Source organism: Caretta caretta, chromosome 10 (genome assembly GCF_965140235.1).
Source record: "Caretta caretta isolate rCarCar2 chromosome 10, rCarCar1.hap1, whole genome shotgun sequence".
In the NCBI taxonomy this organism is placed as follows: Eukaryota; Metazoa; Chordata; order Testudines; family Cheloniidae; genus Caretta; species Caretta caretta.
The window spans coordinates 58,525,210-58,540,629 of record NC_134215.1 but is presented as its reverse complement, the minus strand read 5'-3'; the positions used below and the strand labels follow the sequence as shown (position 1 = coordinate 58,540,629).

Here is a 15,420-nt window from a genome sequence, read left to right as displayed (position 1 = left end):
GGGACTCCACAGATGCAATGTGTGCCATGGGCAGTCTGGCCCACACGGTCTCACATGCTGTTAAAGAGAGTATGAGAATTGTCTGAAGGAGACACTGTGTTCAGTCCTTCTCCCTCTTTTCAGAAATAAGCTATTTATTGTCACCACTTTGGATGCTGAGAGGTTGCCAGAGGGAAAGGGGATGCCCACATAGTTTGCACATCCCTAGAACAAGCTCTGCTTATGTACAGAACTACTGAGTTTTGCTGCTTATCCTTTGCAGTATGATGTCCCCAGTGCTCAATGTATAATTCAATGTAATGCTTTCACACACATTTGGCTTCTTTTGAAAGATTTTTGGAAACCCTTCCTCTAATCCTAGTTTAAAATGCATGGCATTTACTCCAAACGGGGAGGCTACAAGCACAGCTCTGGCTCAGCTACTCAGACTGGACTGGATTTAATCCATATGAAAACAGAAAAAAGTTGACATTTTCTGAATTTCCTATTTTATTTTATTTTTAATTATGTGGTAAGCTAACTGTCATGGAACACATCACTCACCACCGGACAGGTGCCTCCTCCTGGTTGTTCTGGAGATTAGCTCGAGGCCAACACCCCATCTGTGGTCTGCACCCCATCACTCTTTCTCCGCAGTCCACCTGCAACCCTCTCACAGCATCAGGAGCCACTGCATCCTATTCATGGTTCAGTCCCCTAGCCACGTGACTATCCATGTTCCCCTCTTCTGGGGGAGTTTAGTTCATAGTCCAACCACTTCCCCAGTGGTGACTGCAGTCAATTGTCCTGCTACGTCCCCAGTGGCAAGTGGGAGGGACCCAGGCCTGCTCTCTACTCTGGGTCCCAGCCCAGGGACCCTCTGAATTGCAGTCACTTACTGCAGTCCTTTGCCTCTACTATCGCTACTACATTTCCCAGGCCACTTCCTCAGTCTCAGCAGCCCATCCGGAGCTCTCTCTCTTCTCCCCAGGTTCCTGCCTGCATTGCTTTGTCCGAGATGCTACAGGATTGCAGCCTACTCCAGACACAGTGCTCCCTCCTCAAGCTCCAGGCAGCTATAGCCCTGCTCTTCACTGAGGCTCTTTTTATACGGAGCTGCTGGGCCTTGATTGGCCGCTCCTCACAGCCCCTCTCCTATTGGCTGCTTTTTGCCACAGCCACTCTAGGGCTCTATTAACCCCTTACAGGCCAGTGTGGGGCGGATGCCCTATCATACTGCTCAAAATATATTTTGACATTTTAGGAGCCCCTACGCAGTCACTCTTCATTAGTTCTTCAAAGCAAAAATTTATTTTGGGTCAGCATAGTAAGATCACCTTCAGGATCCATGATTAAACACTGCTTTTACGGTAAGGAATCTACTGACAAATGTATCTTGGCAAAAGAAAAGATCATTGGTATTGCTTTCTTACTGGCATCTGGAACTCTTTTCTTACCATAAGCCTTAACTCTGTTGTTCCCAATGACTTTAATTTCACTTTTAAAGACATACTGCAGTTCAATTCCTGGAACTATTCCTGATGTAAAAAAAAAGAAAAAGCCATTCTCACAGACTTTTGGGATACCAAAAGGTCAATGCCTTAACAAGAGCTTTCTTTCATAGTAGCTGCAAAACAGTCCAACAATTGTGTAAGAATCTGTATCAAGTGATCCTGAAACACTTTCCCAAGAATGCTCTAAAGATCATGTGAAAAACTCAGACAGCAAATAATTAAGAAGCTCAGTGTTATACTTCCTCATAATCTTAGTTTCTTTATGAAACTGGACATTCTATTCTTCAAGTTAATGACAGTGTATCCAGGCCTGAAAGCTGACCTGATTTCATTAAAAAGATAGCAGTTGTAAGAAGATAACACGTTTATAATAGCACCTTTCATCCTGAAAGGTCAGTGTGTTGTACAGACCGCATGTATGTACGTAGCGGGGTCACTCACTTGCCACTGAACTGCAGCCATTCTGTGCAAGTGACGCTACACATCAGTTTTAAGGAGGGGGAGTGAATACTTTTCCATAAAAAGAAAAGGAGTGCTTGTGTCTCACGAAAGCTTATGCTCAAATAAATTGGTTAGTCTCTAAGGTGCCACAAGTCCTCCTTTTCTTTTTGCGAATACAGACTAACACGGCTGCTACTCTGAAACCTACCTTTCCATAATAACTACCAGGCAGGATTGGATAATAGCATGGAATTACCTGATCTGTAATTTGACCAGGAGAGCAGGATAAACATCTAACTCTTGCTAAATGTGCCCTGGAGGCGTGAATGCCCCAAATTAGTCAGGACATCTGTTACAGGTCTTATCCAGCAGATGGCTAGAAAAAAACAACCTTCATCCTGTGGGGACAGTGAAAGGGTTTTTGCCTTTAGCTTTTGCAGAAATATATTAGAAATATATATTCATAACATGAATCTCCTTCCCAAGTCTCGAAGATCAGTGCAGGCCCAGCTTTAATTTTACATGGTTATGAGCACAGCATTTGTAAGAGGTGCAGTCTAATCAGTGTGGTCTCATGTACCACAGTAGGTTAAAATCTATTTTTAAATGATAGATTTGGTGTTTAGTGGATGGATGGGTTTGGATACTTAGCCAAACCAACCAAGGGACCCATTCTATCCACCTCTCCAACCTCTAGGTCAGGGGAGGACAAACTATGGCCTGGGGGCTGCATCCAGCCCTTCAGACATTTTAATTTGGCATTCGAGCTCCAGCCAGGGAGTGGAGTCAGGGGCTTGCCCTGCTCTGTGCATGCCGGGGCTCCCCGCTCCACACTATGCATAGAGGCAGCCAGGGGGCTCCGCATACTGCCCCCACAGCTCCCATTGGCCAGCAATTGTGGCCAATGAGAGTTGCAGGGGCAGCACCTGCAGATGAGACAGCGCGGAGAGCCACCTGGTCACACCTCTGTGTAGGAGCCAGAGATAGGACATGCCACTGCTTCCGGGAGCTGCTTGAGGTAAGTGACACCTAGAGCCTACACCCCTGCCCCAGCCCTGATCCCCCCTCCCACCCTCCAAACCCCTCGGTCCCAGCCCAGAGCATCCTTCTGCGCCCCCAACCTCTCATCCCCAGCCCCACGCCAGAATCCACACCCCCAGCCAAAACCCTCACTCCCTCCTGCACCCCAACCCCCAATTTAGTGAGCATTTATGGCCCGCCATAAAATTTCCATACCCAGATGTGGCCCTCGGGCCAACAAGTTTGCCCACCCCTGCTCTAGGTGCTGCTCCAAGCAGCATATAGGGGCCACATAGAAAGGGCAAAGTGCCAAGGAAAATTCCCCCAAAGCACACAGGATCAGTAAGACTGGCAGAAGCAGACCTATACTATCCCCTTCCAAGCCCCAGCCTGGAAGGCTGGGCCTGCTGAAGGAAGGTGTGTTTGCCCATAGGGCTCAGTGTTATAGGGCATATGAACAACTCATCACTGTTACGTTTCTTAATTTAAAGCCAGTTGATGTACTGGGGGCAGATGGAGAGTCATCTTGCTCAGAAATCCTCTGATAGACAGTACTATATGAATGCTTTCATCAGCGGATAATGGTTTTTCCAAATGAAACTACTGTTACCATTACTTCTGACAGGCTGACCGGGCAGAGGATAGACAAAGTTGGGCATTCAAAGCTGTATGGCACAATTTGCACACACAGTCAGACAATGATTTTCTGCAATTTGCTACATGTGAAAACGACATATGACATTTACACTGATGATATCTCAGCCACTCTTCTCTACAACTGCATCACTTTTTCAGTTCAAAGACTTTCCCAAACCCTCTTCTTCTAGAACCCATCAAACCTCAAAGCAGTAATGACATATTTCTTCTTTCAATATGTTGAACAAAGTCATATTGTGAACAGATACGTGTTAAGCACAATGTATCATTATGCCATCAAGAACAGTCATCTGTTCTGCTGGGAGATGTTCCAGCAGATCACAGTGAGCAAGGCTGACATCCAGAAGAGAGTTCTCAATCCACGTGACTACTCCACTGCCCTTTCCAGTCCACAGAAGGATTTCTATCTATACAGCTGTTCAGAATCCAGGGAAGTCAGACCAGGAACTGCCTGCTTACTCTCTGTGACACACATCAGAAATTCTCAGAATTAAATCTTATGAAATCTGAAAGATTTCCCACAGAAAACTCCCCCCACCCATTTCCCCTACATCACACCACTAAAGAGAGCAGTGGGGACCCAAAAACGTGTCAGCTAACGCTGTTTGGCAATGATTGACAGCTGCTGACTTTTTAATGGTGACCAATGCATTTGATAAAATAAATAAAAGGGAAACGATTTTCAAGTGTCTGCTCTGAACTGCAAACTTCTGCTATCACATGAGTATGCTGCCTGCATGACCATGACTCACCTTGAAATTTCTTCTCCTGTGCAGTTTACCATTATCAATTCAAGATACACTTCATCAATGAAATTCAAGAGAAGCAGGTAGAACCAACTTTTACCGTCTCTCTGACAGGCACTAAAGAAGATGCTGAAAATCTCCCCATCACGCTGTGAGTATTAGACACAAAGTCCCTATTTTATGGTGGTGAAAAATGAGGCCACATTTTCTAATACAGGCTCACTTATATAATAAATATGCATCATTTGTTCTGAATTGCCTGGTTTAGTAATCTTCAATAAAGACGAACTGGAAATCATGCAAAACAAAAAAATCCAACAACCTTTTACAATGTTCATGCAAGTCTTGGTATGAAAAGTCACTATAAAATAAACTAGTCAATCTTAGAAGTTTTCTTGAACATTGAGTACGGCATCCTATCCAGTCAAGTTCAGTCCATCCCAGGATGAGCAGTTGTAGAATGCTGGGTCTATTTTGTGCAGTTAAAAGGCAATTTAACTAGAATGGGAGGTTCACCGGTAATGGTGGCTGTTGTCATGAGCCTAGGCAACATACAGAGATACTGTGTAGTATCTTCTTATGGTGACAGCATGCAGGAAGGAGAAGAGAAGAATATATCCCAAAAGATTCCTCTCCAACCAGGCCCATAGCCAGCTAACCACAGCTGACAGAGCGTTTGTGAAGTGAAGGACACACCCCACTTCCATTGCTATATGTCTTTTAGACTTGACCATTACAGAGAATCTGGATTGATGTAAAAGCAAATGGGAACTTGGGAGGTCCTTCCTGGAGAAACACTGAAACATCTGGTGTAATTCCCCACAGTTTAGACAAGTTTAGGGACATTTCTAATGAGGGATTTTCTGCAAAATCTGGGTGTTCTGTATTTACTGTTTTTCCACCTAGAGTGAGAGGGAGTTGGAGGCTCCTAGTGGGAAAGACCTTCGTGTAGTGAAGAAGAGGCACAGAGGGACTCCTTTTTGGGAAATATTTTCTTCTCCTGTCAGGAGTTGCTGCTGCTCCACAAATAGGCCAGGCTCCTCCCATTACAATCTCCCCGGTTTGTCAAATTCTCACACTTCACCGTCCCTGGAGGAGCAGAAGCCCTGGAGGAGCTGTGATTCCCCCAGACCAAGGAGAAGGGAAACACCTTCTGATTTTAGCAATGGAGGGGAACTGCCCCCACCCACTTTGATCCCTATATATATGGACAATAATAACAAGAATTAAGTCCCTCAAGTAAGGTCTTTGAGGCAGGGACTCTCTTTTTGTTTGTTTGTACAGTGCCTAGCACACTGGGGTCCTGGTCCGTGATTGGGACTCCTAGGAACTACTGCAATACAAAGAACAAATAATGTCATCAGTAGCTCAGTGGCTAACGTACTGACCAGTTTGTAAATGGGAAGAGTACAACTTTATTTTAATAGTAAATGCAGCACTGCTGTAGAATCTTGCAAGATTGTTTACAGTTAAAACATGCAGAAAGAAAAACACATTTTCTTCAAGTGTTGTTTAGATATTAGTGTCATCTGCTCTACCTCTTCAGATGGAAACCATAGATAGACCTATAATCCAGAAACTATCATTCACACAAAGCACATTTCAGTGTCCAGATCACTTTTGGTGGTTTTGCTTTTACAGCGTTGAAGGCATTACAGGAAATAAAACCTATTCCTTTCTCATCACTCTGGACATCGACATTGGTGAGCTAATGATGATCAAATTCAAATGGGAAGGAACTGCAGTTTGGGAAAATATCTGGGACACAGTTCAAACAATCATCCCCTGGACAAAGGGCAACCGTCGACCAGGACTTATTGTAAAGACAATAAGAGTCAAAGCAGGAGAAACACAGCAAAAGTAGGTGTTATAGAAATCACTTTTTGGAATAATTAAGGAGCAGTGTGGGCACAGATCTTGAATTATCAGATGTAGAATAACTAAGACTACAACTTTTGAGCTATGCAAAGAAAATAAACCTCACTTTACTCCAATTCACTAAACACCACCCACTGTGCCTGTCCATCACACTTTTCTGTCTCCCAGATGAGTTTAAATACATCAGTGGGTGGGATAGGGAGACATAAAAGAACTTACAAACTGCTTTGTAGCAATAGAAGGTGCGGGGAGTGGGCTTGGTTTTCACTGGCTACGTATAGAAGAAGCAGGCTTTGGTCTGCTCATATTTTGTGTATGTCAAGTATGAGGAGGGTGACACAGCTGCATCATAAATCCAGTTGTGATTCAAAATAGAGCTGAATTCAAGGATTAACATGCACCTTTAGATATGCCCAGGCTTGAAAAAAATCCCAGGATATTTGTAGGCCTAAAACTGAACTTTTTAGATAATTGATTGCTACATGTGGACTCCTGTTCTCTGACAGCAGCCTCTTTACCAACTGAACTCTTTGGAAGTCGCAACCCACCTAGCAACAAGCTTTGAGCACTTTGGGTATGTCTTCACTGCAGAGTTAACTGGGGCAGTCACCTGTGTTAGCCTAGCCAAGGCATGAGCAGCCACTCTGCAAAGTGATTCAGTCCTCCCTGGTGCAGCACGCACCCGTGGGAGTCAGCAGGACTTCTGGGGGCATGTCCCATGGTGCTTTATGCAGCAGGAATCTGAGCTGCTCTCTGATTGTTTCCCAAAGAACTGGGGAAATTGGGAGAACTTGTCTGGCCTTCCAGGCACATGGAGGAATTGTGGAAAGGCCTTTGAGACCTATCAGCACTGGAGTGGTTTCATCTGCAGGCTCATTACAAAGTAGGGGGGCCACTAGCTCAAGTGAAAATGGTGCTTGAGTCCTAGCGTATGCCCCCAGCTTGGACAACTAGCCCTGGTTTTAAGCACCACAAACTCTGGTGAGAGGGTTTTATGTGAGAGAGGATTAGAGACAACACGAAAGTAAGAGCCTAAGTTAACTCTGCAGTGAAGATTTTCCCTAATACAACTGATGACCAAAGGCAGCTTGCTTTTCTTTTTCTTTTTTTACATAGAATGTACCTGTCAGAGTCCCTAGGGACCACACAATATCTTTGAAAAGGCACACATTGTTAACGAATGGGAGCTTTATAAAGACAACTCCTCCCCTTTCCCCCCATCACCTGCCCCAACAATAACTCCCCCCAGGGAAAAGGCAGGGTGCCTTACATCATGCTCAGAAGGGCAACAGAGGAGGAAGCAGATTTCAGAACTACGCAGTCTCCTGGCTGATTATTGATTACATTAATTTAACACAAGAAGTCTGTTTTCTGATAAACTTGGTAGATTTTCTCACATTAGTTTCTTTTGCCCTGGTCCAGTCTCTGACAGATGAGCTATGTGTGCAGTATTAAAACTTATGTGGAGGCCCCTGCATGGTTGGCTTGTGTGTTAGTGGAATTTCCATGGTGGGTTAAGTATCCACAGACAGAGATACTGGAGAGGAAAAGCACCATACATAACATTGATCACTGCCAGTGTTTGGCAGTCACTCCTGCACTCTATGCTGCCATTTTTCTGGTGCTGTAGATGAAGTGATGAATTTTGTCAGGCGAACTGTAAAATCATTGCATTCTGTTTGCTAGGACTTAGATTTTCTTGAGTAAAAACTTCTACATGCAAGGTGAGGTTTCATGGTTTTCAAGAGCTATTACATCATCCCCCATAGACAAACCATTACAGTACCAGTAACATCAGTGCTTATATTTGTGAAATGGTTTGTCTATTAAAAAAAAAAGGAAAATTTTAGCCAGAAATGTTTGTAATGACTGCCACTGCTTTAACCTCCTGAGAACTAGCCATTTTAATTAAGGTTAAATGAGAACAAATTGTCCTACTTTGCAGAAGGCTTCAACCCTGAAGGGACAATTATATTGGTCTTGCTCCAAAGAGCTCAGGAAAGACCTCACAGCCACCAATAATATCTATTGCAGATCATTGAGGGTACCCCTACCATCTGCAGAGCCATAGTTCCCTGGTGCTGATTTGAAAGAGTGACTTACAGAAATTTACATAGTGCTTCAAACCTGAAGAAAAAAATTATACATTTACTTGACCACTATCTTTGTGCTCCTTTTGCTCTTACTCAAAACATTTGTTTTATAAATATTTTCCTCCTCACAGAACAGCATCTCCGACTTGATCCTGCCATAGAGTATTAATCCTGAGTTTTTAACATCTCATGTTGGTATGAAAATGATAATGGACCCGTATTAACTTAGCTCAGTTTGCTGCAGGATCAAATTGGAGAGTAAGACGCATTGGGCATGACAGAGAGACATGGTCCAACCGGAGTTTTGATAGTTTAAGAAAGTGTATACAAAATGTGAAAGGAATATGTGGCTGCTCTGTTTGAAATTCCTAAAGAGGAAGGTTCTTCCCTGACACTGTTGTGTGTGCCAATAATGTGCTGCAAGAGGACTCTCAAAATAGTTCAAAAGAATTACAATACTTGTGTGCTGCTTAGGGATTCCCACTGGAGTAGAAAAGGCTGGGGGTTGGCACCACAAAACTTTGTAGGTGTTTTAGATACAGAAAACAATGCTAAAGGTTGTTGGGTAAGTGGAACTGGATTTTGGTGCTGAGGATGTTGTAATAGGGGCTGACGAGGTGCTATTCTCTTTCTATGCAATCTAGAACTTCATGGGAACTTAAATAACACCGTTGCTGAAATTGTGCTTTGGGGTGAGTGAAAGCTTACTAGGTATTTCTAAAAGGAAGCACAAGGAATACTCAAGGGCAAATCTCTCTTTGAAAGAAATGTAGAGGTGTATTTAAATCATTTACCAAAACTCCCTTGGAGAGACCAAACTGCATGAATTTAATCATTAGCATATTGGGAATTTTAGATTATAAAATACTAGAAGAAACAAACCATATGTTTTGATTAGTCTTCCACTTTCCCAGGCACTTGAACAAACAGTTAACTATATTTTCATATCCACATTTTACCCATTTTAATCATTTGAAACATTTGTTTGTAATGATTTCATGTGCTAGATTTTCCCTTTGTGTAAAGAGTGGGACACGTGTCAATGAATGCTTTTTCAATAATGCTTCTTAAAGAGCAGAGGAGGGCTGTTCAAGGATGGGCTAAGCTTTCAGCTTCCTTTGAGACCTCATCCTCATAGCCTCAAAATGTTATTATGGCTGCATTTATACAAAGATATTTTCACTAAAATGTCCATCTATTGCTATTAATGTTTCAGCATCACACATGGTAGCAAGAGTGGGAGAACACTAGTGTAGGGTCCAGGCAGCTGCTGCTGTTTTAAGCACCATATTATCTATCAGAACAGATCTACATAACCTGATTCATGCCCCTAGTGGCCATCAGCAAAAATTTCTTCATGAAGACAATACTCACGAGAACTAGCATAAAGTATGGACAAACGGAAAGAACATACAGAAGCAGTAAACTAAATACACAGGAATCACCTATGCCTCACCTACTCCCCCCTACCCTGTTCTAAATACTTTGCTGCCAGATGTACATTCATAATTAAAAGCAAATGAAAACAATTAGGTATCTTATTAAAAAAGCAGAAAAAGAAGTTGAAGTCAAGAATACTATGGGGAACAGAACATTTACATAAAGAAATGTCCAAAAAAGGTAACTTATACTTTGTGTTTTCTATTTAGAATGACATTTTGTTCTCAAAGTGTTGACAACGTGCACCTGCATCCAGCCCAAGAGAAAACTTTTGTGAGATGTGCAAACAGCTCTCGGAGACTAAAGAGAAAATTCAGATTAGCAAGAACATGAACAGAGCTGCCTGTCAAGCATTAGTAAAATCCCACACCTACAACAATAGTTCAAACATTTTAAATATACCAAGTTTAACAAAAAACAATGTACACCAACAGTTCCAGAGGGAACAAGACAAAAATAAAAAATTAATTTTATTTTTGGGATACAACAATATACTGAAATATGCATTTTGTTTGTCCTTAAAGCTATTCCCAAACAGATCAGCTTGCAATTTCTTAGTCAATATCATGTGTTTATATCTAAATTGTTTTGAAATGCGGAAAGATAAAACCTGTTCTGGGGAAATGCAAACATGGTTACTTCAAAAGACTCTTGCTAAAAACTGCCGTTGAACACAAGGCAGATTTCATGTTGCTGATTCTTTAAAAAGCAATTTGCTTTCCAACTAGACAACTTGGAATAACAACAATTTGCGTACTCCAAGGTAGAAAACAATTTTATTAGCGACAAAACAAGTAGTTCACTGGGGTGAAATAATTCATAGGCTCCATGGGGCAAACCTGAATATTATCAGCTAAAGCATAGTTGAATTACTTACTAATGAACTTGGTGTGTAAATCACTTACTGCAAAAATATTCTTACTGAAGAGAGAAAATTCTCACACCTATAGAAAACTTTTATGAGCTTTTAACTGAATAGCTTGCTAACATTCATGAGCTAAGGAGTTATGAAGGTGACAGGCTCATCCTTGTCTGATACCCAATAAAACTTACAGCGTTATGAGCCAAATAATTGTACCTTTAAGAACATGTTTCATTTAAGTTTATTCTATTGGAAAATGCTTTGCTGTTCAATGTAGTGACAGAAATATTTTAAACTAATTTGCTTTGAAGAAATGCTTAGTGTACATTCCAGCTGATAGTCCCTATTTGCAGTCATGTTCAGTGAACTTCTGCACGTAAATCCTTTTCATCATGCTAGTGTAAACTCTAAAGTTATGTAAAATTTTCACAGTAGACTAACATGATTTACAAATGAAAAATTGTAAAACTTCAGCCATTTTAATTACATTCAGAGAATTATGAAACTTCAAGATTATGTATTTCCATTATTTCCTGTATCAATAGAAAATATGGAAAAAAGAAATAGCCCTAAGTTTCCTTAGAAAATTTTTATTTTCAGTTTATGATTGCATGTGGTAATCAGAAAAATAGTGTTTTGACACTACATTGGTCATTTTGTTATGCCAGAAATCAAAATTTATCATTACAAGTTTGTTTTTACTACTGTGATGTTTAATTTTATTAAAGTCTTTAAGGAATCTGAAATGTTTTTCTCAAATAGTGAAAAATGTTTATGGTTGCTGGTGGTCATGAGGCCTGAAACAAGCCATATCGTCACACCAAAAACAGATAAATGTTAATAAAATATGTACAGAAATTACGAGTCAGGATATTGAAAGATGTGGGAAATCAACAATTTAGGCAGATCTATCAATCTTTAAATTAGTGAGTAATTACTAAGGGCAGGTGTACACTACAAAATTAAGACTACCTAAATTACGTTGATATTCAGCTGCCTCAGTAATTAAATCACTTTTGCATGTCCACACTATACTCTTTGGGTCAGCAGTGTATGACCTCACTACCAGTGCTTGCATCAAGGCAGAGAGCAGTGCACCAGGGGCAGCTATCCCACTGTGCAACTTGCCACCACCTAGTGCAGGGTATTTTGGGAAGGGATTGCAATGCTTCATGGGGGCAAAGGAGTTGTGCATGGGTGACGGGGACCATGCTTTCAATGTCTCATGATGCGATAAAATTTTGGAATAGAGAAAACTGCATCCCATGATGTTTCGCACCTCTTTTCAAAAGCCCCACAAACATGCACCTCTGCCATCACTGTGTGAAGCATGGAGCCCGCCCAGCTCTCCACTATTGTGATGAGTGTTGCGAGCACAATGCACCTGATCATGCAGTATTTGAAGAGCTGCCAGAGGAGCCATAGAGGAACATGATGATTCCTTGGAGGCTAATGTGCTGTAGGACATAGAAACAATTCAAGGTTGTTGTTGGCATTCATGGAGAGGCTGCAGATGGTGCAGCAACACCAAACTGAGACCTGCTCTGACCGTGGAGAAGTGAGTGGCAATCGCTGTGTGGAAGCTTGCAACATCACATTGATTCCCCACAGATGGGTAGCAATTTGGAATTGGGAAATCCACTGTGATGCAAGTGTGCAGGGCCATCAACTGCATCCTGCTACGAAGGACTGAGACTCTGGATGGTTTTGCAGCAATGGGGTTCCCGAACTGCAGCGGGGCGCTAAATGCTATGCATATCCCTATTTTGGCACCAGACCACCTTGCCACAGAGTACATCAACAGAAAGGGCTACTCTTCTATGGCATTGCAAGCGCTGGTGGATTACTGGGGATGCTTTACCGCCATCAATGCAGGATGGTCAGGGAAGGTGCATGACTCACGCATCTTTAAGAACACAGGACTATTCAGAAAGCTGTAAGCAGGGATTTTTTTTTCCAGACCAGAGAATTACCATTGGGGATGTTGAAATGCTTTATAAATACAGGGGAAAGAACCTCTGAAAGGGAAAGAACAATCATTTTCATTTCACAAACACATACACCAACAGTCTCTCTCACAGGGGAACGTATGTCACCTGTGAATATCTGTCCTCTCCCCCATATGGAATGGTAGGGTAGTGCAGCGGCCCCAGCCACCATATGGAATGTGGGGGAGGGGGGGATTTAGGGAGGTCCCAGAATGCAGTTCTCTATAAGCTGCAGAGGGAGGTGCATGGGGCTGTTGAACCTGAAGGCCAACAAGAGTCTCCAGCATGTCTGCTTGAGAAGTGCTAGTAGCTCTTGCTGCACATCTCTCTCCTTTCTCTCTGCTCTTCTCCTCTCCTCTCCACCCGTCCATGAGGGTGATCCTCCAAGCCCTGTGCTTGGTATCCGAAGCACCAGAGGCTTGCAAGATCTCTTGCAACATGTCACTGTGTCCTCTTCCTTCTCCTCCTGATCTGGCTGAGCTGCTCTGCTAGTGTGGATGGATTTCAGAGGAACAGCCGTGTTAGTCTGTATTCGCAAAAAGAAAAGGAGTACTTGTGGCACCTTAGAGACTAACCAATTTATTTGAGCATGAGCTTTCGTGAGCTACAACTCACTTCATCAGATGTTTACCGTGGAAACTGCAGCAGACTTTATATACACACAGAGAATATGAAACAATACCTCCTCCCACCCCACTGTCCTGCTGGTAATAGCTTATCTAAAATGATCAACAGGTGGGCCATTTCCAGCACAAATCCAGGTTTTCTCACCCTCCACCCCCCCACACAAATTCACTCTCCTGCTGGTGATAGCCCATCCAAAGTGACAACTCTTTACATAATCAAGTCGGGCTATTTCCTGCATAGATCAAGGTTTTCTCACATCCCCCCCACCCCCATACACACACAAACTCACTCTCCTGCTGGTAATAGCTCATCTAAACTGACCACTCTCCAAGTTTAAATCCAAGTTAAACCAGAACATCTGGGGGGGGGGGGTAGGAAAAAACAAGAGGAAACAGGCTACCTTGCATAATGACTTAGCCACTCCCAGTCTCTATTTAAGCCTAAATTAATAGTATCCAATTTGCAAATGAATTCCAATTCAGCAGTTTCTCGCTGGAGTCTGGATTTGAAGTTTTTTTGTTTTAAGATAGCGACCTTCATGTCTGTGATTGCGTGACCAGAGAGATTGCAGTGTTCTCCGACTGGTTTATGAATGTTATAATTCTTGACATCTGATTTGTGTCCATTTATTCTTTTACGTAGAGACTGTCCAGTTTGACCAATGTACATGGCAGAGGGGCATTGCTGGCACATGATGGCATATATCACATTGGTGGATGTGCAGGTGAACGAGCCTCTGATAGTGTGGCTGATGTTATTAGGCCCTGTGATGGTGTCCCCTGAATAGATATGTGGGCACAATTGGCAACGGGCTTTGTTGCAAGGATAAGTTCCTGGGTTAGTGGTTCTGTTGTGTGGTATGTGGTTGTTGGTGAGTATTTGCTTCAGGTTGCGGGGCTGTCTGTAGGCAAGGACTGGCCTGTCTCCCAAGACTTGTGAGAGTGTTGGGTCATCCTTTAGGATAGGTTGTAGATCCTTAATAATGCGTTGGAGGGGTTTTAGGTGGGGGCTGAAGGTGACCGCTAGTGGCGTTCTGTTATTTTCTTTGTTAGGCCTGTCCTGTAGTAGGTAACTTCTGGGAACTCTTCTGGCTCTATCAATCTGTTTCTTTACTTCTGCAGGTGGGTATTGTAGTTGTAAGAAAGCTTGACAGAGATCTTGTAGGTGTTTGTCTCTGTCTGAGGGGTTGGAGAAAATGCAGTTGTATCGCAGAGCTTGGCTGTAGACAATGGAGACACCCTCTCAAGGCCACATTTCCACTTGCAAAAGATACTGTGCTCAGTGGTACTATTGAGAGTGTTTTCACAAGATCAATGGAAACTTGGTCTACACTGAACTTGCTCCCTTGAGCCACACAAGTTACAAACACTACATTCTCACTTCTCCTTGGGATTCACACAGCATGGCAGCAGTCGCGGGGTGTGGGGGAGTAGGGGGGTGAGTTGGGACAATAAAGCAGGGTAGCTCGTGGGCATGAGTATATGCGGATAGGGTAATTGAACTGAATACTGGCACTGTTTTCCACAAGTGGTGGTGATTGTAGCTGACATCTCACTCCTGAATGGAGGCTGAACGGGAACCGCTCCTGCACATGTCCAGAGGCAGACCAGGTCTATATGCTGCTCGCTAGTGTGCTGCAATGGTGCCTGCTTAAGAATTGCTGAGTGACATGGGAAAATGTCCTACCGTGGCAGAAGAAATAAGTCAGCCCTCCCCAGAAATCTTCAGCTGAGGATTGCAGGCTACACCCAGGAAAGTTTCCTTGAGATCTCTATGGAGGACTCAAGGAACAGACCAGTGCACGTAAACCAACTCCTCTGCGAGGCTCCCCTCTGCCTAACCGTACAGGGGATTGAGACGCAAATAGCGACTTTACCTCCATTGGTTATTTCACTACCTCTTCTAGCACAATTGAAAAAGAGTAAGTGACCAGATGTGCCCCTGCCATATCAAAGCAAACTGCATACTTACCAGAGATTCCTTCCCCTGCATCAGGCTCACCTATGCTGGACTGTAGGGACAGACTAGACTGCTCTGGCATCAAAACAGGTTCTGACTCACCGCACCACTGGATCTGCCCCTCCCCCCATCACTGTCCCCCATAGTCCTCCTCTTTCTCATCCTCTCTGTTTACTTCAGGAGCCTGTGACTCCCACTCCCCTAAAGTATCCACGT

General features: G+C 43.1%; 1 protein-coding gene across 1 annotated transcript in view; it reads left to right on the top strand.

Annotated features, from left to right (window-relative positions):
* Positions 1-11,305, top strand: part of LIPC (lipase C, hepatic type) — a 74,196-nt gene extending 62,891 nt beyond the window's left edge. The window contains exons 8-10 of the mRNA XM_048866734.2: positions 4,388-4,508; positions 5,999-6,217; positions 9,978-11,305. Of these exons, the coding sequence (XP_048722691.1) occupies positions 4,388-4,508; positions 5,999-6,217; positions 9,978-10,101 (464 nt within the window). The 3' untranslated portion in view covers positions 10,102-11,305. The remainder of the gene's footprint in view (positions 1-4,387; positions 4,509-5,998; positions 6,218-9,977) is intronic.
* Positions 11,306-15,420: the final 4,115 nt, after the last annotated feature.